The sequence below is a fragment of the Numenius arquata genome, chromosome 7, assembly GCF_964106895.1.
Source record: "Numenius arquata chromosome 7, bNumArq3.hap1.1, whole genome shotgun sequence".
Lineage (NCBI taxonomy): Eukaryota > Metazoa > Chordata > Aves > Charadriiformes > Scolopacidae > Numenius > Numenius arquata.
This window is the reverse complement of record NC_133582.1, coordinates 61,761,763-61,788,084: the sequence shown is the minus strand read 5'-3', so window position 1 is coordinate 61,788,084 and position 26,322 is coordinate 61,761,763. Positions and strand designations below refer to the sequence as shown.

Below are 26,322 nucleotides of genomic sequence, written 5' to 3'. Positions count from 1 at the left end.
AGTTGCATTTCAACATGACCTAATGTAAAATAGTTTTAAAAAAAGGGAGGGAGGAAGGAAGGGAAAAAAGACCATGACTTTCCTTTGTTGATGTGAACATTGCGTTTTAAAGTTTTTCTGGTATATCTGAAACTCCCAGTGCTGAGAGGGGTTTGGGTGAACACAAGATGCAGGATCAGATGTGAAATCAATAAGTCACTGGGATCCTTCCACAGAATTGTTTTCCACAAAGGATATAAACCACCATGCAATTCCCTTGCCGCACTGCAAATGATGGATAAACAGCCATAGGCACGACTTTTCTGTTTGGGTTAAGGAACTGTGCTCGGTGCAAGCGACTGGCAATGGAGAGTACATTTGGTCCAAATTTGGAAAAATTATTTTCACCTCATGAGTTTTGTCTCTGTGTGAGCTCTGTGTGTGGAGTGAAGCCTCTTTCTGTGTCACCTGGCACAAAATATAAACCATTTACTCTTCTAAAGTGCTGTAAAAGGCCCCAGAAACCAAGGAATCCATCATTACAGCCCGGGATACAACTGTCCTCTGCCTTCGGTCTAAAATCAACAGTTTTCCACCCTCTGCCCCCACTGGATGATGGACAAGTACTTCCCTGAAAAGAACTTTTGTATACGAGCACCATTGATTTAATGATGATTAACGCTCCCGGCTCCCCACAAAGGGAAGGCAGAAGCACGTGCCGACTGGCGGAGATGCCAGTATTATCCTTGGAAGACGTTTCCTGTGTGGGGCAGAGAGTCTTCCGAGAAGCGACAAAAAGGGGAGTCTCTGTCAGCCCCCTCAGAGACTGCCCAGGGATTCTTACTGGACGAGCGCTACTCTGCATAATGATGTCATAATCGCTGTCACTATAATGAGGATTATAAAAAGGGAGCCTTTGTTATGAGTGCCCATATGAAGTCGTTTGTAGTGTTTTGCAAAAATTTCACGATCCATTATATAACCATAATAACGGAGTACGAGTGATAACAAATACCATCGATTTAACTTTCACAAAGCAGACCTTTCTCATGAAATTTTATTAAAACAGGATTGTCTTTATCATGAAAAATATCGGGGAAGAAAAGTTAAAGTGCCTTTATTTTAGCGTAAGATGACAAGCAAATGTCCTACGTGCAAGAGGCAATACACTTTTAGAAACTTGTCATATTGAAGAGATCAGAGTGTTTTCATTATCTCTACAGCAAAATGCGCCAGGGCACATTGGGAGCTGCGATTAACTCGTTTTGATTGCTCCTATAACAACGTTTAGTATTTTTGTAACTGAGATAAATATCAATTCCACTCGAGTTCCATATTGTTCACGAGCACAGGCTGAATCACCAGTCATTACACGTGGAGAGGAACACGCTTAACATTTGCTATCTCATGTTTGCATCTGCAAATAAATAGAGTAAGCTGAGTTCGAACTGAGTCAGTGATGTGCAGGAGCTGTGCAGAATTGCCGTTTGCCATGAGCTGTCTGGGGTAAATCCATTCCTCCGGGCAGGAGAGTGATGCGTTACAAAATGTCCCATCTCTGGTGAGAACGGATGACCCAGGTGAGCTGGTTTTGAGCAAGATGTGGTTTTCTGTGACTCTGCGAGTCAGAAAACGTAAGCTGGCATAACTGTGCTGATTTCTTGTAACTACGGCTTTGACCCTGAGACAGGAAAAACACTTCTCTCATTCCTTTCTCCCCTCCAAGACTACTCATGGAAAAAAAAATAGCAGCAACCAAACTGCAGAACCTTGCAGGTGAGGAAAGCAGGATGTGAAATTGCAGGAAACTAAGGTTTGTTTGGAGAAAGAGGGATTAAAAATTGGATCTGTGATGGGAAGTACCCCCACGTGGCCTGGGCTGCTCCATAATGCTGTCTGGGTGCAGAGCCAGGAGACTCCTATCGGAGTTTGTACAGTCATTTACTGTAGGAGATGTGAACAGTGTGAAGGCAACTCGTGTTCCTGCCCTTAATAGTAATTCTTGCCTGTGTTATCTTCTGCACTTGCACTAGATAGCTGTTTATCTGTGCCTCTCAGTCTCGCAATCCTCATATCTATGTGCAATGTTTAATTAGTTTTCAATTATTTCCAATGATGTAGTGACACTATTTATAAATGATACATCAGTGAAAGTGATGGATTTGGGCAAATATAATAGCCTGTCAGTCTTCACTAGAAGCTACAATTAAATCAAAAAGATAAGATTACTGTAATTATTTTGACAGTGAACTGATAGAAGTTTGCCCAAGTGACACAGACTACAGAGTACAAAATGCCAATAGCTTAGAAACAAGTAACATGAGATATAACATTGTCCTTCTGCTGCCATAGGACTTCCTGCAGAAGTCTCCTCATAGCCTTAGCCTGGAAAATCGAGTGACCTATCTCCAGGATCAGGCAAAGCTCCATTCAGTCAAAGTCCTTGATAAGTAAAGAGGGGTCCAGTAAGTAGAGATTCGTTCAATTCTAGGCTCCCCAGTGCAAGAGAGACTTAGAGATACTGGAGCAAGTCCAGCAAAGGGCCTCTAAGATGATTTAGGGAATGGATCATCTCCCGTCTAAGGAGAGGCTGAGAGGGCTGTGGCTGCTCGGCCTAGAGAAGACTCATCTTCTCAGTGTGTACAAATATCCGATGGGGGAGGAAAGAGGATGGAGCTGGGCTGTTCTCAGTGGCACCCAGTGACAGGACAAGAGGCAAAGGGCAAAATTAGAAATACAGGAAATAGCATTTAAACATAAGAAAAAAACCTTCTTTTACTGTGAGGGTGATTGAGCATTGGCACAGGTTGCCCAGAGAGGTCATGGAGTCTCCATTCATGGAGATCCTCAGAACCCAACTGGACACAGTCCTGAGCAGTCTGCTCCAGCTGACCCAGCTCTGAGCAATGGGTTAGACTAGATTATCTCCAGAGGTGCCTTCCAACCTTGACGATTCAGTGAGTCTGTCCCTGACACTTCATGCTCCTTCTCCCTTCCCTGGAATTCTGGGGTTATGCAGAAGGCAGCTGGGCCACGACTGTCTCTGATTCTACAGAGCCTTCCTAGTGTCAGCTGAACATGAGGGCCTCCTTCCTTCCTCTCTGAAAGGAGGTCACTGGCTCTCACAAGTCCTACATCAAGAAAGCCCATTTAGGCAATTTGCTTGGCCGTGAGAACAGCTCTTGAGTCACTGAAGTCATGAGGGACTTAGAAGAATTACCTACAATTAAGTTCATGGACAAACATCCTTCTGAGAAAAGATAAGTTCTTTCCTGAGCTGGGGTCTTGAAGTGTTCTTGTTCTGATATGTCCAGTCTTCTGACTGTGCCTGGGTTCTCATGGCCTGTGCGTTTATTCGGGGGTTCTGGACTAAGTGTCACACTTGAGATTTATCTGCAACTCCTTTATTAGCAGCTGTGACCGCTATGCCCAACTTCACAGGCTGAGTTGTAGATAATTGTTCTTGCAGCATCTGTACTGGCTTCTAATTCATCTCTGGCTTCACGTAGTTTGATTGATTAAACGCGTGGAACTGCTGCCATAGAAACTACCAAGCTACCACCACAGTTCAAGAACAGCTCATGTTTCTATTTCTGTTCTCCAAGCCTGGAATTGGCTATCTCTATGTGCTCTGAAAAGTCCAACTCTGATATTTCCAGAACGTGCCATCAGGTGCCAAAACAGGCTAAACTGAACGCTTCCTCTCTTTTTCACTATGGACTCTGATCTTGCTATCTCTATTCTTCCATCCTCATGTGGATGATAATGCATGGAGACGTAGACAGTACTTTAGGGCTATGCAGATGGAGATGGCTTTTGAAAACTTGTCCTATACTGAATACTCTGCCTTCTTCAGGACCTTCTGGCACTGAACGCTGCAATCTCTGCCCTGCTTGCCAAAATGAGTGCTAAAGAAAATGAGAGAGGATTAGCCAAGCATCAGTTTTCATTCTTTATTATATTATCAGCATGTACTTACAGTAGGTTGAATATATACACAGCAGACTATGCGTAGGGTCTATGCGTAGACTATGCACTGAGTTTTGAAGACTCAGTGCATGGCATTAGGGGTATTTGCCACAGCAATTGTTCGTGTCTTAGTTAAAGTGTCCCTAAAATTCCGCAAAGACTGTGTCCTTAAGTATATTTCTTTAGAGGCTGGGGGGAATGGAGAATTAAGCATTTCAAAGTTGAATGTAAAATCTTTTGTTTCTCTTCAGTTACTGCCCCTTTGTGAATTGCTGCAGAGTTCACTGTAACTTATCTTACTGATGTTCTGAGTTCAACACAACTAAGCTATCATGCAGATTGTGTGATTCTTTATTTGGGGGAACTATCTCTGGTAAACAGCCCTTTAATATTAGAAATCCAGTCCAATAAGCCCTTTTCTGACCTTAAAAAAAAAAAAGAGGGGTGACAATTGCAACCTGACATTACTTACTGTCAGAAGGAAATCTCTATACATTCTCCATAGCAAACAAAATAGAAGACTCGCATCTTGCCCTGAATTAACAATGAAATACAGTTGGGAACTGATTGCTGCTGAATCTGAATTTTGGCTGCTGGCAGACCAAAACTGTGAGGACATTAATTTACATTCCATTAAATTCCAGTGGTGTTGAGCTAGGTTTATAAATGTGGTTGGGTGCCTCAAGGTGAAGAGAAGGGCAAGCAGTGGGATTTGCCGAGGCACTTTGCAGCACCTAAATACCTTTGTCTCACCACCCAGCCAGTGCGTGGATGGACACCTTTTGTGTCTGATGTGCTTTTTAAAGCAGAAGTCAAAGTGACTAAATGTAAATGTGGGCAGAACGTCAAGGAGGTGTCATCGCTAGGAAATTATTCCAGCTGCAATTCACCGGAGATTTTACCTTCTAAAATCTCTTGGAATTTCCCTCTGTGTGAAAATGGCAACCATTAGTTAACAGAATCAAAAGTGTCAGTAGAAACATGCCAGACACCTTCTGTTTTGTCCTATCTAATGTGCGTGATGACTTATTTCTAAAAGATTTCAGGTGGTTGGTAGGAACATTCTGCCACCAGCCCCCTGTTTTCAGAAAACAAGTGAAGACTCTTCAGTGTCAGAACAGCTTCTTACCCAAGGAAACTTTTCATGTAATGTTATTATTTGGTGGATCTCAGAGGCCTCAACCAGACAGATGCCTTTGAAAGGAATTTGGTACAAACCTGTCGTATCAAAGCAGTCTCTGTCCCCAGGACCTTGCAGCCGCCGTTGTGGGTGGTGGCAGGCAGTGACACTGTCACCCATGCCCTGAGCTGGCCTAAGTCAAACAGACAAACCAAGGAAGAACTTGCTTCTCCAACAGGCAGGCGCATGGACATTGAGGATTTGACCCTGCAATTTGATAAGCAGCCAATTCCTAACCAGAGAAAAAGGACGAATTTGGGTACTTGGTGTGTAAGCAGCTGGGTGGAAAGAAAACTTGATTTTTATGTGCCTGATTTTTTGTTATGAAACTGCTCCTTATTTCTCCAGGCTCATCCTCAGTCTAACAGACAAAGTTCCCTCGTCCTCAACCTAACAGACAAAGTAGGATATTCAGCAAAGATTGTATTCTCAGGCTTGCACATATGCATAGTAATTTGGGATTACCAAGCTGATTTGTAGTTGCAGTCATGGATAAGGGCAAGCAGGATCTCCCCATGTGGCGTTGGAGAAGTATCATGTTTATTTGCTTTTTGCAACAGAGCAAACAGTTCTGCTGCTTTTCTGAGTCATCCCAACTCAGGGGGATGAACATTAGCAAATGCACTTTCCAAAAGTGCCAAAGTGCAGATTCCCTTTTGGCAAAGCAGCTGGTGGACTTTCTTCTGATTATTTTATGCTTGTGCTTACATGGGCTGAACCTGCGCTTATGGAGATGAAGGTTGAAAGCTCCAGCTTTCTGCCCTGCTCCAAATGACGGCATGGGGCCGGGCATTGCCTTTCTGTGGACCTGGGCAGAGTGCTCCGATTCTGCTGCAGCACTCGGGTGTCAGCGCTGAGGTTAGATGTCGGGGTTAGATGTCATAGGACATAGATGTCATAGGACATAGATGTCCTATGAGGACAGGCTGAGAGAGTTGGGGTTGTTCAGCCTAGAGAAGAGAAGGCTCTGGGGAGACATTATAATGGCCTTCCAATATCTGAAGGGGGCTACAGGAGAGATGGGAAGGGACTCTTGATCAGGGAGGGGAGCCATAGGACAAGGGGAAGGGTTTTAAATTGAAAGAGGAGAGATTTAGATTAGATACTAGAAAGAACTTCTTTGCTGTGAGGGTGGTGAGAGCCTGGCCCAGGTTGCCCAGAGAAGCTGTGGCTGCCCCATCCCTGGAGGGGTTCAAGGCCAGGTTGGAGGGAGCTTGGAGCACCCTGGTCTGGTGGGAGGTGTCCCTGCCCAGGGCAGGGGGTGGGACTGGATGGGCTTTAAGGTCCCTTCCAACCCAAACCATTCCATGATTCTATGATTCTATGTCAGAGTTACCTACCCTGTGAATTCGGCCAAGAGCGAGAGCTGTGTTTCCTAACATACTCTTTTCCTTCTGTTTAAGGACTTAGTACTTTTTCAATAAAAATAAATTTAATTTGTGGCTGCGTTTCAGCTCCGTTGGTTTGATGGTATAAGTGGAGCAATACCAGCTTTGGATTTAGAGCAGTCGTGTGGCTGAGCCTCTCTGCGCAGCTTTCATGTGGTCGGGTGAGACATTCTTAGAATCCCCAAACATTTTTGAAGATCCTAAACTGGAGACATTCACAATTCTTCCCTCCCTTTCTACCATTAATCCTTCATGTTTTAACAAGCACTGAAGTTAATACAGCCTACACTCTTTCCTGTCACACTGGGCCCCCCTCCCTCCTTTCTTTCTCTTGAATAAAGCAATCTGTTCTTTCCAGTCCGTACTCTTGTAAATCAAAGGGATAGATGTCGACACACACCATAACCAAGTATAAACTTCCTTTTTTTAATTAAACAGGATTCTGACATTTGGTTTGAAGAAGTGTTTGTTTGGTTTTATTTATTTTTTTTTAATACGTGAAGTATGTCAACTGCTTTTATTTTATTTTTAGTAGAAGACGAATGGTACCACAAATAATGCCTAGCACAGAGTATTTCAAATGCTATTTCGTAGTTGAATAGGAAGCTATTTAGGCATTTAAAGCTTTTAGAATTATGGGTTAACCTCTTTACTAAAGGTATTCGTACATGTAAATCATGTTTTAGGTACCTTTTCAAATTTAATTGGGAAAAAGAGTTGTAATTCCGGTGCTATCCTCTGTGCCGTTTTCTTATTACTATTAATTATATGAAGATATTTATGTGAAACACAGAAATATCCAGATTCATAACAGTTGATACTAAAACTAAGCGAGGCTCTTGGAAGGAACATAGTCTCTATTTCAGTGTACAAATCCAGGTATCTCAGTAGCCAGGGCAAAGCCACCTTAGAATTGCCTCTTTCAAGGTATCTCACACCTTCTTTTGTGGTGCAAAAAGGCTGTAATAGGGCACTAAACCAGTCAAACCGGTGTTCAGATCTGGTACCGATTCTTTCCATGCTGATGCTCGGTTCCTTGGCCTGGCAGGAAAAGAAAAGGGCTTTATTTAGTAACTCAGCTGCTGTTTTGTTTCCAGATGAGGATTTTAATCCACCTTTGCAGTTGAGGTCTATCGTCTGTGTTTGTTCTGGGGCCACAGACGAGTGTATGTAGCAATGCAAGCCTGAGGAGCTGATCTGCTTCCCTGGCCAGAAGAAACTGGGGCAGGTCTCAGAGGGACTGGGAGTGCCTAGACTCTTTAAACGCTGCTCTTAATGAGGGGGAGTGAGAGCAAAAGGTTATGAGTAAACTGTAAACTGTTTTGCCCTTTGTCTTTATTTATTAATTCCGTAGGATGGTGGGCACAGGTGATCAGAGGGCCAGTCCCTGTTCTTCAGTTCCTAGGGATGAAGGACGATGAGTTTGGCACCTTCTCGTGGTTCTGGCTAAGTGGCAGTACCACAGCTTTGTCCCTCTGTCCTCAGTCCCTCTAAGCTGATTCCCTCAAGCATGGAAAAGTATCTGCCTCTTCATCTCAGCTGCAGTTAATTTTATTGCCCGCTGTTGTCTGTGTTAGACTGCCCTGTACTAGCATGCCTCGGACTGTAGAGTTTCTTCACATGTGTTTGCTCAGCTAGAAGATCTACCCAGGAGTTTCCTGAGTGCCTGCTGCAATCTAACCTGGTGTTTTGGAGTCTAGAAATGCCTGTGAACTCCTCAGATCGCTTCTTCCCACTGAGGAAGTATTGTTTTGAGATCCATCTGGTGTCAAGTGTAGGCATATGGCACCAGTATGGCAGCACCGGCCTACGGGGGTGGTTTCCTGCAGAAGAGGTCTCGCTGGATGCAGTAGTCGTCGTCCTATTGAAAGTCATTATTGTTTAGCACCCAGGTCTTTGTGAACTTGTTCAGCTGGTGGCTGGGCAGAGTGCCATCCGCATCCACGGCCATGAGCACAGCCAGCTGGCTCTCTGGGGCCTCACAGGCATCAGATGTGGGTACTGAGGTCAGGCTTCTCAGCAAGGAGAATCCAAATGGCTGTCTGTCCCGAGCATGTGCATCTGTGGTTGGAGGGATACGCCACCATTAATCCAAATCTGGGCTGGATTAAGCTGCTAAAATAAAAAACAGCTCTGCCCACCATTTGAAGAGGGCTCAGGGCCTGGTGGAGTGGAGAGCATCAGTGAGGAGGAGGAGGAGGAGGAAGAGAAAAAGGAGGAGGAGGTGGCTGAGCATTCGCCCCCTCCGTATGGGCCAAGATGGACCAACAGCCTCCAAACCAGGCCTCTCCAAGGGCTGGGCAGCACTGATGTTCTGTGTGGCCAAGCCTCTTCTTTGCCATGACAAGAGCACGGGCGTTGCATGCTTTGTTCCTCAATTACGTTTTCAGGGCGGCTCTTGCAACATCTGGGAGCAGGATTTCCCATTTTCTGGACCCAAATTTGAGGTTTAGCAGCCCTGGGCATGGCTCTCCCTTTGGCTGGGGTTGTGGTCCCACCTGGAGTGAATGGGGGCTTGGTGGCTTGTCTGAGAGCCCTTGGAGAGATGCTGGCCCACATGGACGGGAGGGTGAGGCAGCAGCACCACCAGAAAGCCATGGCCAAGACACGGGAGCAGATGATCGGGGTGGAAGATCACAAAGCCAGCAGTACCAGCAGTACTGCAGCAGGGTTGCTGGGAAAGCTGAGGACAGACGAAGCTAAACCCAGTAGATTATATTTGCAGGGAGGGTGAAAACACCAGAGTGTTAAGATGAAGTGACTAATGAAGTGATTCACTGCACAGAGCGATCGGGAGGAATGAAGGTGATCAAACACTGGGCTTTGCCTGGCTCTTGCAGGTCCTGACAACTTGCAGACACGGGTGCTCTGTGGCACCTATAAAAAGATAATGCTGGGAACTTCCTGTTCTAAATCTCTTTGATAGGGCGAGGGGTAATGGTTTGACACTGAAAGAGGGGAGATTGAGATGAGATCTGGGGAAGAACTTTGCTGTGAGGGTGGTGAGAGCCTGGCCCAGGTTGCCCAGAGAAGCTGTGGCTGCCCCATCCCTGGAGGGGTTCAAGGCCAGGTTGGAGGGGGCTTGGAGCAACCTGGTCTGGTGGGAGGTGTCCCTGCCCAGGGCAGGGGGGTTGGAACTCGATGTTCTTTAAGGTCCCTTCCAACCCGAACCATTCTGTGATTCTCTGATTCTAAATGCTGCTTTTGTACCGTGGTCACTAAACTCCCTGTGGAATGATCCCTCTGACATTTCTTTGTGCACTCTTGCCATACGCTGTGAAACTCGCTGCTTCTCTCCTCTGCAACGGGGAACCAAGCGCCTACAGCAGATAAAATATGCCTGACTGAAAAACTGGGAAGCTTTACCGTCGTTCTTGGAAAGGGCCGTGAGATTTCTCTAGAACGGTGTGGTAGACGTGCAAAGAGGGATACGCGGTTATTTTAGAACCTGACCCGTGCGCTGGTTCCTCCCCCTTTGAAGTCAGCGGCAAAACTCTCTTTTAGAGGAGCTTGAATAGAGGTAAAGGAGAGGCAGCCTGGAGGCAGAAGAGGTTCACAGGGAATGGTTTCTGCCGCTCTCCTCGAGCACAGAGCTGCTCAGACAGACTGGAGACCTGTCTGCCGCTCTCTCCCATTAAGGCTAAGAAATGAATGCTTTTAAAGCTGTTAAATGAATGGGCTGGTTCTTACAGCCCTTACTCATCTGAGTACTGCCATTAACTTTAAGAAAATAATCACTGTATTAAGTGCTATGGAGTGGAGTTCTTAAATTGTTAAATTCTAATATTTGACGGAAGTTTTTCCTCGGCAGAAAAATAATATTGACATAATTAAAAGGATGTGAACATTTCATCAGCTGAAGAGCGTGAGTTACTTTGGAGCAATATGTAAAACTAGAAGCAGTGCAGAGGGCTTAAGTCCGTGTCACGCCTGTAGGTTATTTTTGAACTTTATGAAAAACACACTTTAGCAGTTTACGTCCTGACCATTCAACTGTATTCTGGGATTCTAAATTCAAAAACATGCTAACCATGAAAACACAACATTTAAAAATACACTGTCCGCTTGGCTGCTTTGCCCTGCTTCAGAGTCTCCCGAGTTTGTTTCGGACAAACTGAGAACTTTGTTGTGGAATGACTGTTTGAATTGGGGTTTCTTAAAATACATGTGGAGCCGTGTAGCTGCTGCAGGGTGTACACAGTGGTGGAGCTGTACTATTTTAAAATCATCTGGCTATTTCACTCCATGTAAGAATATCTGTCAGCTCGGTTATAAGGAACGAGAGGGGTTGATTGAAACAACTCACGAAGCCATTAAACAAAGAGATAAAATGTAGAACATGTGCTGTAGGGTCGTTTTAATTATAATGTATGGGGGATCTGTGGAAAGCGGATGGCAGCTGCGTTGGAGCTGGGTTTTAAGCCCCTCTTAGCAGTCCCGAAGTCCTGTTTCTCAGGGTTAGGTTTTCTTATCTGGAAAGCTCATAGGTCCTTTGGAAATGGTGTTTGGAAACTACCTTTGGTTGTTACAGCTGACCATAATGTAATTGCTGTGCTCAAGCACTTAGATATGGACTAAAATAGGCAATTACGTGTACTAATCATCTAGTCATTAGACACTAGGCTATATAACATCAGAGAAACGTATGCAAAAGCTTTAGTCAAGAAGGGATCAAAGGTGTCCAGTGAACGAGAATCCAGAGAGAATGGGGAAGGCAGAAGGTAGTGGCAGCTTATTTCATTCTCTGGGCGACCTTATTAGGTCAAAAAAACAGCATTGAATTTACTGCTGTGTGCTGTAAGTATGTCTACCAAGTTAATTTAGCATATCATCTGGGTTTAAACAGTAGATATCAGGCAACCACATGAATTCAGTAAAAACCATTTAAACTTCACATTCTGATTTATTCTCATTAACCTAGTTACGGACATCAAGAGCTAGCGTAATTAATTCTAGCCCTGTCAGAAGGGGATTGAAACCTCTAGTGTAAGAGTTCAAAGCAGTCTCCAGCTGCTAGAGATCAAGGTGAGGAGCAGTGAGGAAGGAAGACATCTGGCCACGTCTAGGATTTTACAACTCCATCCACTCCTGCCAGAGACGAGGTCACCTGCCAGGTAGGCGTTAGGTCTCGTTCAGCTCCGCAGCTCCTGTGTTTCCAGTTCAACAAAGTTTTCTTAAATGTCTGCAATGCTTTTTAATGCAACTGGAACATGGTAGTTTAGTTAACCCTTTGGAAAAGGGACTCGCACGTAGGAACATCACCACTTCAAAATATCCAGACATTAAACTATAATAAAGATTGGTTACCAAAACTCATTGAAAGCATCCAGAAAATGAATTTTTAAGAATGCGACCGCTAACACTGAATTTCAGTTTCTGACTGGAATTGCCGCGGCAGTTCAAGTCTTGCTCTGTGGCTTCTAAGCGTCACAAAAACTGCCCATGAAAAAATGGCATCTGCTTCTGTTTGCAAACTTTCTTTATTAGTATGTGAATTCTTAGGAAATTATATGAATGCTGTAACTTTTGCTTCCCAATTTGCATAAAACAAAGACATAACATCCAGGATCAATTAGAGAAAAACGGGAAATAATTCCTTAGAAAGAGGATGGAGTTAGAGCTTGTTGCTCTTGGCTGAAGCCTGTTGGCACACGAAGGTTCTGGGGACTGTTCCCTTGAGGACTTCAGATGTTGTGTGTTATTTTAAAGAGCCTGGAAGGCGGTGGTTGGGATGGATACCCATCTCCATGCTGGCTTGTAGGGGCACTCTACCCCATAGCCAGGGTAACCGTACAAATGTACAAACCCAGCTCAGCTGTCATTGAAAAGAGGAAAAACACGTTTCTGCTCAAACAGTGCAAGGGAAAGTGTGATTCCCTCTGCTGTTAGAAGAAAGAAGACCTCTCTGTAGCAGAGAAATCAGTGATTGACCCAGCAATGAGATGCAGCTCCTCAGCTGGTGCTCTCGAGGCAACGCACCCTGAGGTGAACTTTGGAGGGTCTTACAAACTCACCTCAAATTGTTTGAGAGCTAAAAGCAAGAGGAGCAACCAGGGAAGAGCTCTCCCTGATGGGAAATCATGGGCCGGGATGCTGACCTCTGTTGGGTTGGCATGTGATTACTTGAAGTTCTTGCTTTTGGAACTGAAATTAAGCATTTTGACATTACTGTGATGGAGAGATTATCTCAGGTTTTTAGCATCATGCTAAGACTCATCCTATGGTCCATATTTTCCCTAAGACCAATGGAACTACATATTTTGGAGTCAAAATTAGCTCTTTGCATGTGTCCTGTTGGCTTTAGTAGAATTACCAGCATGCAAGGAATATGAACAGAGCTCATATGGTGATTTCTAAAGTACAAAATGCTAATTACAATATGCTTCCTTAAGGAGACTGACCAATTAACCCCTCTCTTTTTCTCTACCTACAGTCCTCCGTGATGTCTGTCTGCTTTGCCCGGTTTCACCCAAACCTGGTCGTTGGTGGAACATACTCTGGCCAAATCGTCTTGTGGGATAATCGTAGCCACAGGCGCACTCCAGTTCAGAGAACTCCCTTATCTGCTGCTGCTCACACGGTAAGGGTGATTTTCATCTCCTCCTTTCCTTAGAGGAAAGGGTTGGCAGGTAAGATGACCTGTCTAGTGTTCTCTATGATGCTGGTTGCCACACAGATGAAAACGCAAGTGTCACCCTTGAAAGGAAAGAAATAGATACGGGAGATGTACAACCACCTCCTATAAGTGCTTAACCATCACATTTTGGACAGTCAGGCCAGGAGATTATACTCCTATGAAGACAGGCTGAGAGAGTTGGGGGATTCAGCCTGGAGAAGAGAAGGCTCCGGGGAGACCTTAGAGCCCCTTCCAGTCCCTGAAGGGGCCCTACAGGAGAGATGGGGAGGGACTCTTGATGAGGGAGGGGAGCCATAGGAGGAGGGGGAAGGGTTTGACACTGAAAGAGGGGAGATTGAGATGAGATCTGGGGAAGAAATTCTTTGCTGTGAGGGTGGTGAGAGCCTGGCCCAGGTTGCCCAGAGAAGCTGTGGCTGCCCCATCCCTGGAGGGGTTCAAGGCCAGGTTGGAGGGGGCTTGGAGCAACCTGGTCTGGTGGGAGGTGTCCCTGCCCAGGGCAGGGGGTTTGGAACTCGATGATCTTTAAGGTCCCTTCTAACCCAAACCATTCTATGATTCTATGATAAAATTCCTGAGAAGGAAGAGAGTTTCTCTGTGATACAAAGATGATGTCAGTGGTAGAAGACTCTTTTACGTTGCGAAGTACTCATATTGTGCTGGAGAAGAGACAACCCTGGATTACCTGCTGAAGTGTCCTCGCTCTGCTGGACTTCCAGCACATCCTGCTCTAAGACGTTGTGCCTTCTTGAGCTCTCTTCCCAGAGTTTGGGCTCAGGCAGCCTCTTCCTAAGAGCTGGAAGGTGTGCTCTGTGGATGGTAAATGTATCTCATCTTGGGAATGGGCTTGGGACCATTCCTGAGTGGAAGCGGAAAAGAAAATGCAGGCTGAAAGGAGGAGAAAAATGGAATAGTGTGATATAAGAATGCAGAAAAATGCAGATTTCCTGAAAGGAAAGAAACTGAACCACACAAAGCACTCTGAGAGATAAGACAATAATCTTGTTCTAGCAGACCAAGGATCAAAGTGATGGGTCTTTTGCACTTCCAGCTTTTACTATTCCGTGATTCTTATCGTTGGAATTTGCAGATCAAGGTTCAGCTTTTAGTTGACCGTGACAGCATAATCCCTGGAGTTAAAAGACAACTCCAGAAGCTACGTGAATTAATAGAAAAGATTCAGTGTTATGATGGGAAGTCTCTTCAATTAAAAAATGACAGATGTGGACAGAACGCGCTCAGCGGGCCAGGCAGCACAAGTACCATTCCCTAAATTTCCGCTATCATGGATGTTGATGTAATAATCTACTGATCTGTGCCACAGGTTGCAACTTCAACATTGCTGTTCCCTCTCCCTAGTGATTTTGCTCATTTTGTCCCCAGCAATGTTGTTCAATCTGCATGAACCCCCCCCCCCAGTCTCTCCTGGCAGTGCTATTTAGAGATGCAGCAGAGCAGAAAACTAGTGGCGAGAAGCTGGCTATCACTGAAAATGGAACAACTGGGACTCAAAATCTAGTGGAAAAAAAAAAAAAAGATTAATGGGAAGTAATTTGTTTACACCGAAAAAAACGTTTGAGAGAAAATTGTACCTCCTGGAATTACATATTAAACTAGTTTTATTATTGCAATAGAACAATATGTGATGTTTTGCTTTTGATAAATATAAATAAATGACTTTTAGTTGTGGATGGGCACTTTATGTGCTGTCAGGGATTGGTATAAATAAGTGTTTACGCAGTCTAACATGAGGAGGCATGTTGTTTTTAAGGAGTGATCAGATTTTACAATAAAAGAATGCTTACTTTATGTTCGTATGTAGGAATCACTTACATAAACTGTAAGCGAAGTCTTGGTTGCAAAAGGCTGGCTTGAATCCTAGCTGCCAAGGGAAAAAAAAAAAGGATTAAATTAAGACAACTCCACTGCAGCAATGTTACTTTAAGTACTGCTAGATACGTGAGTTGAATAGTAATTTTTTAATTGAACTTATGCTATATGTAAAAAAAAAATGATTTTTCTCTTTTCTTTCTCTTGCTTTGTTGATTTGAAACAGATAGAGTGTGTTGTTATCACTGACTTAAGCCTTCCCAAAGTTTAGTATCACTGATTGCCGCCTGGATTCACCAGGAAAGAGAATTCTACCCACAGCTTACTCACTAATTTCCTTTCACACCCACCACACATCTGCACTTGGGGACAACAGGAAATTTTAATTAAGACAGAACCCTTTTGCATGATGATTTCATTTCCAAAATAAATAAAAGCAAGCTGGCAGCCACCCTTTGAAAGGAAGGAGCCTGGTTACACTTTCTGTTACATACATTTGGGTGTCTTTTTCATCCATTTTTCCTTACTGTTTTTTTTTTTTTCATTTCAGCCGTGAGTTTTATTGTGCGTGCAATTGATGGCTGGTAGCCCTGATTGAAGCCAGATCTGGCACCACTGAGGTGCTTCTGGAATGACATGGCTTGCTCTTTCCCTGTCCCCTACGTATTCTAGGTGCTCCACTGCCTTCTTTAGCTTCCTCCAACCCGCTCTATACCTGCCCATTTGCACCAGTGGGGGTCAAACAGCTGTTAAAAAATGGGACTGGGCTTATTTCATGCATCAGCCTGCAGTTGTTCAGCCTGGAGAAAAGGAGGCTGAGGGGAGACCTTCTCGCTCTCTACAACTCCCTGAAAGGAAGGTGTAGCCGGGGGGGTTGGTCTCTTCTCCCAAGGAACAGGCGATGGGACAAGAGGAAATGGCCTCAAGTTGCACCAGGGGAGGTTCAGATTGGATATTAGGAACAATTTTTACACAGAAAGGGTCATTAAGCCTTGGAATGGGCTGCCCAGGGAAGTGGTTGAGGCACCATCCCTGGAGGGATTTAAAAGACGGGTTGACACAGAGCTTAGAGACATGGTTTAGTGATGTTTTTTTACCAGAGTTAGGTTGATGGTTGGACTAGATGATCTTGAATGTCCCTTCCAACCTGGACAATTCTATGATCAGGGTGCACTCATCATATTTAGCCCTGTGGTCAATAGCTCACCTCCAGGCAGGAGGAAGGTCGCATGTACAAGGGCGAGAGCATGAAATGTGTGAGGCTCAGATTGGGGCCCATTGGACGATCCAGGGGAAACCTGGTGCTTGGCAATCTTGGGGAAAAAAAGAGAAAAATCAGCATCAGAATGGACCTGGAGACTTACTGGTGTGCACGGGTGGGCCCCGAGCACAAGGTACCATTTCTGAGTCCACCTTCGGTGTGTGCACACTCTGCATCCAGATGCTGCCCTTTGTGCAGGGGGGGACATTTACTGAGCCCCCTCGGGTGTTGAGCCCGAGAGTTCGCCAGTGCTTCTGCCTTTCCCTATGGACTGGGTAGGTGACTGGATCTTAAAGGAGTCTAAAATAAGTGGTAGTTCTGCCGTTCCTTTCAGTAGGAGCAAATTCTAGGTTTCTAACCCTACATGGAGTTGGCTTAGAAGCTCTGTAGGGGTCTCTTGTAACTTTGGTCCTAATTTTCTTTAAGTAAGGAAAGCATTAGTGAAAAGCACTTTTTCTTCCTGCAGACGCAGCTCTTCTAGTCATCAGCAAAAGAGGCAGAGAAATACAATTTTTCTTTGCTTGACTTGGGTATATGTCTTACCCTTAATTCAGCAGTATCACTTGTACTGGCCAAAGGAAATTAAATCTTATTGTTCAGTCTGTTCTTCAGATTTTTCACCCTGGAGATTGCTGAATGTGAACCATCCCTCATGGGTCACCATCGGATATCAGATGACACTCCAGGCTTAAAATGTTACCAGGTTCCTTGGAAAAGGAACAGGCCAAGTTTCATTATTTCATACTAAGTGGAATTCAGCCTCCACGGAATGACTCTACTGTGGTGACCCAGGTGTAACACCCTGAATTTGGTCACTCCACACTTTGAATGACAGCTCCAAAAAGGTATATTGGCCAGTGCTGGAGAGCGCTGATGGACTCGTGCATGTTTTTCTGCCGGAGTGCATTTGCAAATACTTAGCATGCAAGCCAAATTCTGCAAAAGTTCAAGTTTTGTGCAGCTGTTTTCTTGAATAAAGTATTCATTTTGATTCCATTTGGACTATTTGCCTCTTTCTGCTGGCTATTTTCAGTGTCAAAAGCCATCAGTAGAATGATACATGTCCCCGTGGGTGAAATCTCATCCACATAATTCAGTGTTTTCACAGCATTACTCAGCTGGGTTGTTTTATTATGAGGAAAATGAAACTTTGAAAACATTTCCACCTCCATAATTTACCTCTAAAAATTTAAATTGAAAAAAAATAAATCACAAAACAGTTCCTATCTGGCAAAAGCCGAGTCCTGTATTTTCCAGGCATTATGTGACTACTTAATCATTCTTTAGAGTAACATTAGGAGAAGACATTAGGAACTTGCGAAGATGTCAGAATGGCGCTCTGATTGTTCATGTCTTTTCAGCATCCTGTGTATTGTGTGAATGTCGTTGGGACGCAGAACGCGCACAATCTCATCACCGTCTCCACGGATGGCAAAATGTGCTCCTGGAGCCTGGACATGCTCTCAACTCCACAGGTGGGTTTGTTGTCACCTCTACGGGGAAAAAAAAGCACCTTCAGTAGAGGAAGATACCTGCTAAATGGCACATAGCTCCTAAAAGCCAAACCCGCACGTCCTGTACAAGCTAAAGCCAATGGATGCACTTGAAAGAGTAGAGCTCGCTTCCAGCCGTCTCCGCTGAGAGCCAAAACCCATTTCCTTTACCACAAATCATGTAATTATTGTAATACGTTAATACATAGGTCAGTTTCAAGTGAAAATGAAATAATCCATTTTAAAGCAGGGTAATTACAGAAGTCGCCTGTGGTATAAATTGTACTTACTCCACAGCGTTGTTTAACAAATACGGAGGGGATTGTGGTGCTCCCGAGCACACCCCAGGCACGACGGGTTTCCAGGCTGGCTTTCCTGCCTGCCCTCAGTAGCCAAAGGAACAAACAATGCAAAGTAAAAGTTTTAGGACTAATTTCGCTCCCTCCCCCTCCCCGCCCCTGACTCCGGACTGTTTGCTACTATTGTCTCTCTAACCCCTCCCCTCATCCTCTTCTTTGTATCAGAAATGAAAGGAAATCCAGGAAAATCATCCAAACCACTAGTGATTATAATAATGGGAACTACACAAAGAATCTGATGCTGAAAACGGTCTATGGAAAGCATCTTTTCAGTGTTATCTTCTGGAGTTTTACATTTTCTACTCCAATCCATCACTCTTTTTTTATACATAATTTCTTAGGGAAAAAAAAATAATTACTATTATTTTTGCTAAGCAGCATGAGATCTGATCTCGTTTCAAAATGCTGCATAGAAACTCCTCTTAATGATTCCATTAATCACCCATTAATCATGCATTAATGTGCAATTAGTGTCGAATTATTTGCTTTTCATTGTTGACACAAGAAGTGGGACTCCTCTATCCTAACCTGAGCCACCTAAAAGCTAGGTCCCTGTCAAGTCCAAGCTAGTGATTTGGGTTCCCTTTGCAGTTAATGCAGAGAAAGACTAGGCAGTTCTGGAGGCCAACTCATCCCACCCCGGTGTGAAACACCATTTCAGACACCCTGGGGAGCAGACCTGTCCAATCTAAGTATGGAAGGGGCTTCTGGAAGTCACCCCCTACTCAGAGTGAGGCCAACTTCAAAGTCGGATCATATGGCTCATGCTCATTTGAGGCAACAGTACAGGCCTGGTAGTTGTGTCCTGGGACCAGGGGAAACCAGTGCTCTTCTGGAACAGAAGTGGAGATACCAAAAGAAGCGTGGCCAGCAGGTCGAGGGGGTGGATTCTGCCCTCTGCTCTGCTCTTGTGAGACCCCACCTGGAGTCCTGCATCCAGCTTTGGAGTCCTCAGCACAGGAAGGACATGGACCTGTTGGAACGGGTCCAGCAGAGGGCCACGAAGATGCTCAGAGGGCTGGAGCCCCTCTGCTGTGAGGACAGGCTGAGAGAGCTGGGGGGGGTTTCAGCCTGGAGAAGAGAAGGCTCTGGGGGGACCTCAGAGCCCCTTCCAGTCCCTAAAGGGGCTCCAGGAGAGATGGGGAGGGACTCTTGATCAGGGAAGGGAGCCATAGGACAAGGGGAAGGGTTTTGAATTGAAAGAGGGGAGATTTAGATTTCTTCTCAGGAAGAAATTCTTTGCTGTGAGGGTGGTGAGACCCTGGCCCAGGTTGCCCAGAGAAGCTGTGGCTGCCCCATCCCTGGAGGGGTTCAAGGCCAGGTTGGAGGGGGCTTTGAGCAATCTTGTCTGGGGGAGGTGTCCCTGCATGGGGCAGGGGGTTTGGAACTGGATGATCTTTAAGGTCCTTTCCAACTCAAACCATTCTATGATCTAAATGCCCAGAGATCTATCTTCAGGCACCTGAATCCCTTCCCTAGTTTCTCACTTAAACATCAAGAAGATAAGTCCCACCCTTACGTATTTGCTTACTGGGATACTAAATTCTGAAGGAAAGATTTGTGAACATCTCAGTTCCGGCACCTCATCACTCAGATGGAATCTCCCAGCTCCATAATTGGCTTTCACCAATGGTGGGAACACACCCCACGTAACACTGCAGTTTGTTCATCATGTTCATGGTGATCTAGAGAAGAAAGGCACAGGACTTGATGTCAGGCTACATGCTATAGCTTTAAATTGTGAGGAGCAGACTGTTGCTGGTGTCTGCCAGTCTGAAACTTTCTGAAGACACAGAAACCAGAGCACTGGTGTACAGTCACGGTGTAGGTGCTGGGAGGAGAGAGTCCACCACAGTGGCTGGCCGTGTCTCCACTAAATGATGATCTCACCCCAGAAGATTTTCACAGAAATATATGGCCCACAGGTGCTCTGCCGATGCGTTTTCCAGGTCTCATTTTGCCTTTTTAATAGAACCAAATGTATTTCAAAGAAAAGTATAAATCAGGCAGAAGTATTTCCCTATGGATTTGCAGCCCTCTCCTCTCAGAGGGACGTCCACTTTCTTCAGCCACAGCAAAAAAGCCCTTCTGAGAAAAATGCTCCGGGCTTTGGCCCTAGAAGAATAGCAGCTTAGGCATTTTAAACGTAGAAAACATACCCACTTAAATAGCTAAAAATGAAAATTGCTAAATCGTTCAGCCCCTTTGTGGATCTTGGGTTACACCATATAGGCTGAACAACCAAAAAGTTGAGAACTGAGCAGAATCTGTTCAAAAGCATCCACGTCTTGCAACGCCCACAGACCGTTCACGCTTGTTGTACTGGCAATAGCAGAAACGGGCATGCTGGTTCGCTTTGAAATGTAGCTATCAAATAAGAAAAAAAAAGAAAACATGCTTGCTGGTTCGTCGCTTGATGGTGGCATCTAGAGGGAATGTTTGTGGTTACCTCAGAAAATCCCTGAAAAGCAATGCTTAGAATGGTGGTAGGGGCAGGGCCCCGACTTTTTAATTTTATTCTGCAAAGGGTCAAATGGCACAGTCGGATAAATGCCTCAGGTGCACACGATATGACACGTGTTACCTGACATTAACCGATTTCAAAAATGTTTGTAAATAGAAGGGTACTGCATGTTTTATTAGAGCCCGGGGCTGGCAAGTGTATCCATTAAGGTATTACCTTCAGTTTCTACACCATTCGATCTCAAATTCTCGCCTGTCATCCCTGCCTGATTTTGGATGATGTCACAAGGACCAGTGCTTTCCCGCCACTCTCAAACGCGTGACAGAGGGTGGTGGGGATGGCAGGAGCCATCCTAGTTGGTGACATTGCATCTTCTTGCAAGGTCCTGTGTAGAAACCCTGTAGAATTCCTGTGGCTGGGTCAAGTGATTTCTTCTTCCCCTTCTGCTACCCTGTGTGACACTTAGAAATGAATTAGAAAAAATAAAAAACACAAAAACCAAAGGAAATCTGCAGAATAATACTAATGAAGACCTGTTTTGGTAGGAGAGCATGGAGCTGGTGTACAATAAGTCCAAGCCAGTGGCGGTTACAGGAATGGCTTTCCCAACCGGAGACGTCAATAACTTCGTCGTGGGCAGTGAAGAGGGAACAGTCTACACGGCCTGTCGCCACGGAAGGTGATGCTCAGTGATTTGTACTTAAATAACATTGTCTGCCTATACTGGTGTGAGGTAGCCAGGTGTGTGTGGAGAGTGTTTCATAGTTTTTCTTTTGGATCCATGGTGTCTGTACTTTGTGGCGCAACCAGGACAGGAGTCTTCTGACTTGGAGCATCCGTGCTACAGCTGGTAATCCTTGGGGAGTTGCCCCAGGCTCCCTGTGTACTGTGTGGGGAGCAATGACTGCTCTTAGGGCTGGATTTCCTTTGCCTTTTCAGACATCTCCCTGAAGGAGATGACTGGGACCTAAGAAATGCCCCTTTCTCACCTGTGAGGTGAGACGGAGGTCTAGACAGCCAGCTGAGATGTAGGTATCTATGTCTGGGCAGGCTGAATCAGACATCCTAGGAGACAGTTCTGTTGCAGGGTAATCGGTCCTAAATCATGCACAAGAGATGGTAATCCACTTCATTTTTCACCATCCTCAGCTCCATCTTCAGTCTCCACAGATGTGTATCAGAGAAAAGCCACCATGGGCATCCATGCACATGAGAACCAGAGCACGCGTGCCCTGAGGCATGGCCATCCAGTGCTTCCAGTCTATTACACATCCCCAATTTTGTATAAATAGTTTGACATATATTTTGTTCAATATATTTTTTTATTTTAAAATACTTTTATTTTAGCCTGATGGCTGACCAGTATCACGAAATTGTAGCTATTTTGGCATAATACTGGTGGGCGCGTGGTGGCTGATGGTTTGAATTAGTCTTGGGCTGCCAGGAGAAATGAAGCACGCCCAAGGGCATTTCTCACTTCTGCTCTTTCAGAGACGCCTGGTTTGTTCCTCACAAGAGCGAGAAGGTGTCAGACCCTCTCGTTGGCCCACCTTTTTAGCAAACCTTCTCCTGCCCATCGACAAACACACCCCTTTTCTGCTCACGCCTGTCTTTCATGAAGCTTTTTTGCTGTCACCCTCCTTGTATTTCCAAGCTCCAGCATGTGCTGCGAGGGCTGGCGGGGCAGCCCAAGGGGAGCCACACTTTCGTGGTCACCAGAAGTGAAGGGACACCACGCTGGCAATATGAGGGACTTCATTGGGCAGAGAGGAACCTGATGAAGTTCAACAAGGGCAAGTATAGGGTGCTGCACCTCAGGAGGAATAACCCCCTGTGCCAGTACAGATTGGGGCTGACCTGCTGGAGAGCAGCTCTGAGGAAAAAGACCTGGGACTCCTGGTGGACAACAGGATGCCAATGAGCCAGCAATGTGCCCTTGTGGCCAAGAAGGCCAATGGCATCCTGGGGGGCATCAGGAGATGTGTGACCAGCAGGTGGAGAGAGGTCATCCTCCCCCTCTGCTCTGCCCTGGGGAGGCCCCATCTGGAGCACTGGGACCAGTTCTGGGCTCCCCAGTTCAAGAAGGACAGGGAACTACTGGAGAGGATACACCAGAACATGATGAGGGGACTGGAACATCTCTCTGATGAGGAAAGGCTGAGGGACTTGGGTCTTTTTACCCTGGAGAAGACTGAGGGAGGATCTCATCAATGCCTATAAATACTTCAAGGGTGGGTGTCAGGAGGATGGGGCCAGTCTTTTTTCAGTGGTGCTCAGGGACAGAACAAGAGGGAACAGGCACAAACTGGAACATTGGAAGTTCCATCTAAACATGAGGAGGAACTTCTTTCCTGTGAGGGTGGCAGAGCCCTGGAAGAGGCTGCCCAGAGAGGTGGTGGAGTCTCCTTCTTTGGAGACATTCAAACCCCACCTGGACACGTTCCTGTGGGACCTGCTCTGGGTGACCCTGCTCTGGCAGGGGGTTGGACTGGATGATCTCCAGAGGTCCCTTCCAACCCCATATCATTGTGTGATTCTGTGACCAGTGTCCTCCAGTGAAGCTCCTCATCTCTTTGGGTACATTGTGTTCACACCGGCACGGGGCCAGCAGCTTTATCAGAGTTGTGACTGTTTTTAATGTATTTTTTTCCACTGGCAATTTTTCTATAATGTAACTACAAGGGTAATTTCATGGCTCCCCTTTCTGTATACGCTGTGAGACACGACTGACAACTGATCTGGTGTCTTTGGCTTCCAGGAACAAAAAACCTGCATACATTCTCTCCTACATAGCCTTGTATTTTCCCTTCCTAACAGCTAGTCCAGCCTCAGGCCGATGAAACGCACATCTCCCCTTGTTCAAAGTGATGACTGTCTGATACCTGGTCATGGGAAGAGAAGAGTTCCTTCACTTCTTGTGAAAAACGATTTGTTTCCTAGTGACTCGATTGGTTGCTGTGGAAAGTTGTTTTAGATATTTAAGAGGAAAATAATTGCTCTTGATAAGTCATTAACATATTTGCATTTTTATTTAATGGTTATTCCTTGTGATAATGGCTTACTTAGAGGCATAAGCTATAGTAGAATTATAATTTAGAATTATTTTATAATTACACATAAATGTTATTTCAAGCTGCAGTAGTAGATGGTGCATGTAAAAGTGGGTAAGGCAAACCTTCAGAAGTAAGAGAAGGTCTTCCTGTGCTGGATCCTGAGCATTAATTGTGCCCACAGCAGTAAACCTCTGCAGGGAAAGGCCCTGCTGAAAGGAGAGAGGTTTACAGGTTAATTGGAACTTCAAAAGGAAACAGGAACCTAAGAGTGAAGAGAAATGATGTGAAATCGCTCTCTGAATGTCAATGTCTCTTCTTCCTGCAGTAAAGCTGGCATTGGTGAAATTTTTGAAGGCCACCAAGGACCTGTCACAGGAATCAACTGTCACATGGCAGTGGGTCCAATTGACTTCTCCCACCTCTTTGTCACATCGTCGTTTGACTGGACAGTCAAGCTGTGGACCACAAAGGTGAGAGGCCCGTGCTGGGATGGGGTGGGTAACGCTACTTCTGAAAATGCCTTGGTCAGAAATTTGTCAATATTGTCTGTATTGAGTCCTGAGAGTTAATTAATGGAAAGGCTGTGCTTAGAATAGGCGTAGTGATAAAATTGTAAGTAAAATCTACACCTTGTGTAACCATGTCAACCATATTCGCCCTGGAGCGCACCCTGCCCTTTAAAGGTAGCTTCAGCTGATCTGCACTTCAGTATTAACCCTGGTGCTGAGCAATTTCACTGGGCGAGGAGATGTCTCGTACTGCGAGTCACCAAACAACCCATCCAGCCCTCCCTGAGCAGGGTAATGCCACACACGACGGTGCTGCAGCAGCAGGAGCCCTTTCCTCTGATGAAGCGACAGGGGAAGCATGTGTACGACTTCACACAATCAATATCACTCCTTCAGGAGTGCTGTTCATTGCTGTAGGAGGTTGTGGTAGCCAAAAAGTATAAATTGTCCCAGTGACATCAGACACTGATGGTTGTAAGCGGGGAGGAGGCACACGCTGGAACTCAGAGTGATGACCACCATGGATCTGTTGCCGACTACTCTACGGACGTGTCACCGTGACCCCTTACAGGGAAAGCCCTGGAACAACAGAAATGAATACACAACCCCATGAAGCTTTGAAACCCCAGCACTCTTCAGAACCGTATGAATACAGGGTAATGACAGCATGAGGAAAAACTGTGGGATTTTTAAATCCCAGACCAACCTGTTTTATTGTACAGGCTGAGTAAACCAGGAGAATGAGAGGGAAAATCCTAATTACGTAAGTCATCCAAAGAGTTATTTTTGTCATGCACCAGGGTAGGGAACTGCCTTCCAAATGCCAAAACCCATGCTGATGGGTTTATTCTGAACCATGGTTTTACGCCTGCGTTTGGTTCACATCTTGAGCTGCAGCCATCAGAGTTCCCAGTGCTGGAGGCTGACCCCAGTCAGGAAGTTTCTCAGTGTGTGTTCCTCCAAGACATCAGGGCTCAGAGATGCCAGGACAGATGCACGGCAAATGTAAATACAAAAGTCACCAGAAAGGGCTCATGTGACAGCCTTGTGCTGGAAACAGAAGCACAGTTACCTAGATAGTGACTTGAATCAGCCTCCATAGTAGCTTCACAACGCATTTGTTGGTGACCTGATCCACCGTGCTAATTAACGGATATCTTTTCCTGATCAACAGTGACCACAGCTGATGGTTTTGTGTTGAGTGTTACATTTTAGGAAACTCATTGTAAGAAAGGTGCACATTTTACCTAATTCACATGTAGCTACGTACATCAGTGGACCCAGCCTTAACCAGCGCAGAAGTGGTCCTGGAGAGTGGTTGCGGGCAGGCTGGAGTGGGTCTGGGGTGGGTCCTGGGTGGTAAACGTTAGAAAGGGATGCAGGAAAACCAAGTGATGGAGAGGTGTTCGCTGGTCGGGGCTGGCTGGACTGGTTGGTGTCTGAGATAAGGGGGTCCTGGGCAGTGGTAACTGGTGGCAGGGGAATATTGGAGGGTTGAAGGTGAAGGTAGGTAAGGGGAAAAGAATTGGTGGTGACTGGGGGGAAGATGAAAGGCAGGTACTGAATTCCAAACATACATGTCCAGAAAAGTCTGGGATGGGTATCTGACCCTCAGCTTGAGGCTGAATATGGCAATAAGGGTCTTATCCATCTGCAGCTTAAATGAAATTATATTAAGGGATAATAAGGCCTGTTTTCTTTTATTTTGAACTCCTGGGACTTTAGGATTTAGCAGTAACAGTAACACAGCATATTTTGGGACACAGACACTGCAGTTAGCAGCACACAGTTACCCTTGCGCAGGAATTAAGTGCCAAAAATGGTTAGGTCACATTCTGTTCAATACGGTCAGTTTTCAAAGAACCAAACCATTTAAATTTCTGGTATCTCTCGAGCCGTGGCTCCTCTGGCAAGAGGGGCTTCCTGAGGAACCACATTGCTGTAGTGTGTCCCTGGCCTTCTCCTGGAGCAGGTCTGAGAAGCAGCAGCCCCAGGCCACTGCCCTCCCAACACATCCTCCGAGGCATTGGACAAGTTCTTCAACTGCGATGAATGTTTTCTTTTCTTTTTCTTCCACTTTGATTCCAGAGGAAGGTTGTTTCCATACTGTCTGGATGGAATTTTCTTTCTGTACAGCTCTTGGTTGGAGCTTTTACGTATTTAGGGCTTTCTTTGTTCAGTTCCCATAGTCAGGGCCTGGTCA

At 45.4% G+C, this 26,322-nt stretch overlaps 1 protein-coding gene across 6 annotated transcripts in view; it reads left to right on the top strand.

Moving 5' to 3' along the window:
• Positions 1-26,322, top strand: part of DYNC1I1 (dynein cytoplasmic 1 intermediate chain 1) — a 169,164-nt gene that overhangs the window by 106,599 nt on the left and 36,243 nt on the right. For all 6 annotated transcript variants that reach the window (XM_074151118.1, XM_074151115.1, XM_074151117.1 and 3 more), the window contains 4 exons: positions 12,950-13,096; positions 17,603-17,716; positions 21,103-21,236; positions 23,936-24,080. In XM_074151118.1, coding sequence (XP_074007219.1) covers positions 12,950-13,096; positions 17,603-17,716; positions 21,103-21,236; positions 23,936-24,080 — 540 coding nt within the window. The remainder of the gene's footprint in view (positions 1-12,949; positions 13,097-17,602; positions 17,717-21,102; positions 21,237-23,935; positions 24,081-26,322) is intronic.